At 49.6% G+C, this 1028-nt stretch overlaps 1 protein-coding gene across 1 annotated transcript; it reads left to right on the forward strand.

Annotated features, from left to right (window-relative positions):
• Nucleotides 1-506: 506 nt before the first annotated feature.
• Nucleotides 507-935, forward strand: Pmar_PMAR008383 (hypothetical protein; the record flags this gene model as incomplete). The annotated part of the gene is made up of 1 exon (XM_002779439.1): nt 507-935. A coding segment is annotated over one exon (429 nt), but the record flags the coding sequence as incomplete, so codon positions are not given.
• Between the last annotated feature and the right edge of the window lie 93 nt (nt 936-1028).

The following is a 1028-nucleotide window of genomic DNA, read 5'->3' on the forward strand; positions in this document are numbered from 1 at the left end:
GTTACGAGTTCGGCTCTCACGTCTTCACAGGACATGGCTTCGGTAATGACCCCGTTAAGTCCTTCTGCAACTGGTTGACTGCGGACGGTAACGACGGTGCCAAGAAGTCCGTCCTTGGATACCTGCTCAAGTTAGACGTCGACAAATTCCACGCGGTTTACTCCGGCTACGTGCCAGATGGTGAAGTCACTAAGTTACAGGCTTGTGCAGCCTTGGCTTCTCTCTACGACCCTCTTGGCCTCTACGTTGAGCTAGACATACAAGGACGACTACTTTGGCGAGAAGTCTGTCAGGCTCATAAAAACTGGGACGACAAGCTCAACGATGATTTGGTCCATCGGATCAAAGTATGGGCAACGTCGTGTACGGAAATAACTACGTTAATAGGCTTCGAGAGGTTCATTGACTTGGAGAATTACCCCTTATTGGTCTCATCAGATGCATCTGGTGAATGTTGGGGTGTGGACGTGAGGTGTACCACTGGTGAAGATACTACTACTAGGGTCATGGCTCGTGGAGGAGTCTTCCCAAGCTCACAGACTAAGTGGACTATTCCACGTAAGGAGCTGGTCGCTGTACACCACGCCCTCACTTGGATACGTTCTACATCAACCTACTTACCCATCAAGACTTGTCTACGTCCTCACCAGTCACCTCTAGAACCCTTGGTACCTAATCTACCAGCTCGACAAGTCGTTCTCCTATGTGACAGTGAGATCACGGTGTATCGGTTACGACGCCCCAGTAGGGACAAGAAGCTACCTGTCGTTGAACGACGAAGACTGAAGGAGATTAGAGAGATGTGCCGGCAGTTAGACGTTATCGTCAAGCACATACCCTCTGAGTTGAACTATGCCGACTCGATATCACGAGCTAAGATCAACGACAAGGTTATTGACGGTACCCACGTCTGCAAGGCGATGTCTGTCAGCGAAGTGGTTTTTGACTATAGGGAGATTACGGATGACGAGATGGCTGAGAATATAGTCGAGACCAACGATGAAGAACCCTGCTCACAATACACCACT

This window comes from Perkinsus marinus, assembly GCF_000006405.1.
Source record: "Perkinsus marinus ATCC 50983 genomic scaffold scf_1104296947348, whole genome shotgun sequence".
In the NCBI taxonomy this organism is placed as follows: domain Eukaryota; phylum Perkinsozoa; order Perkinsida; family Perkinsidae; genus Perkinsus; species Perkinsus marinus.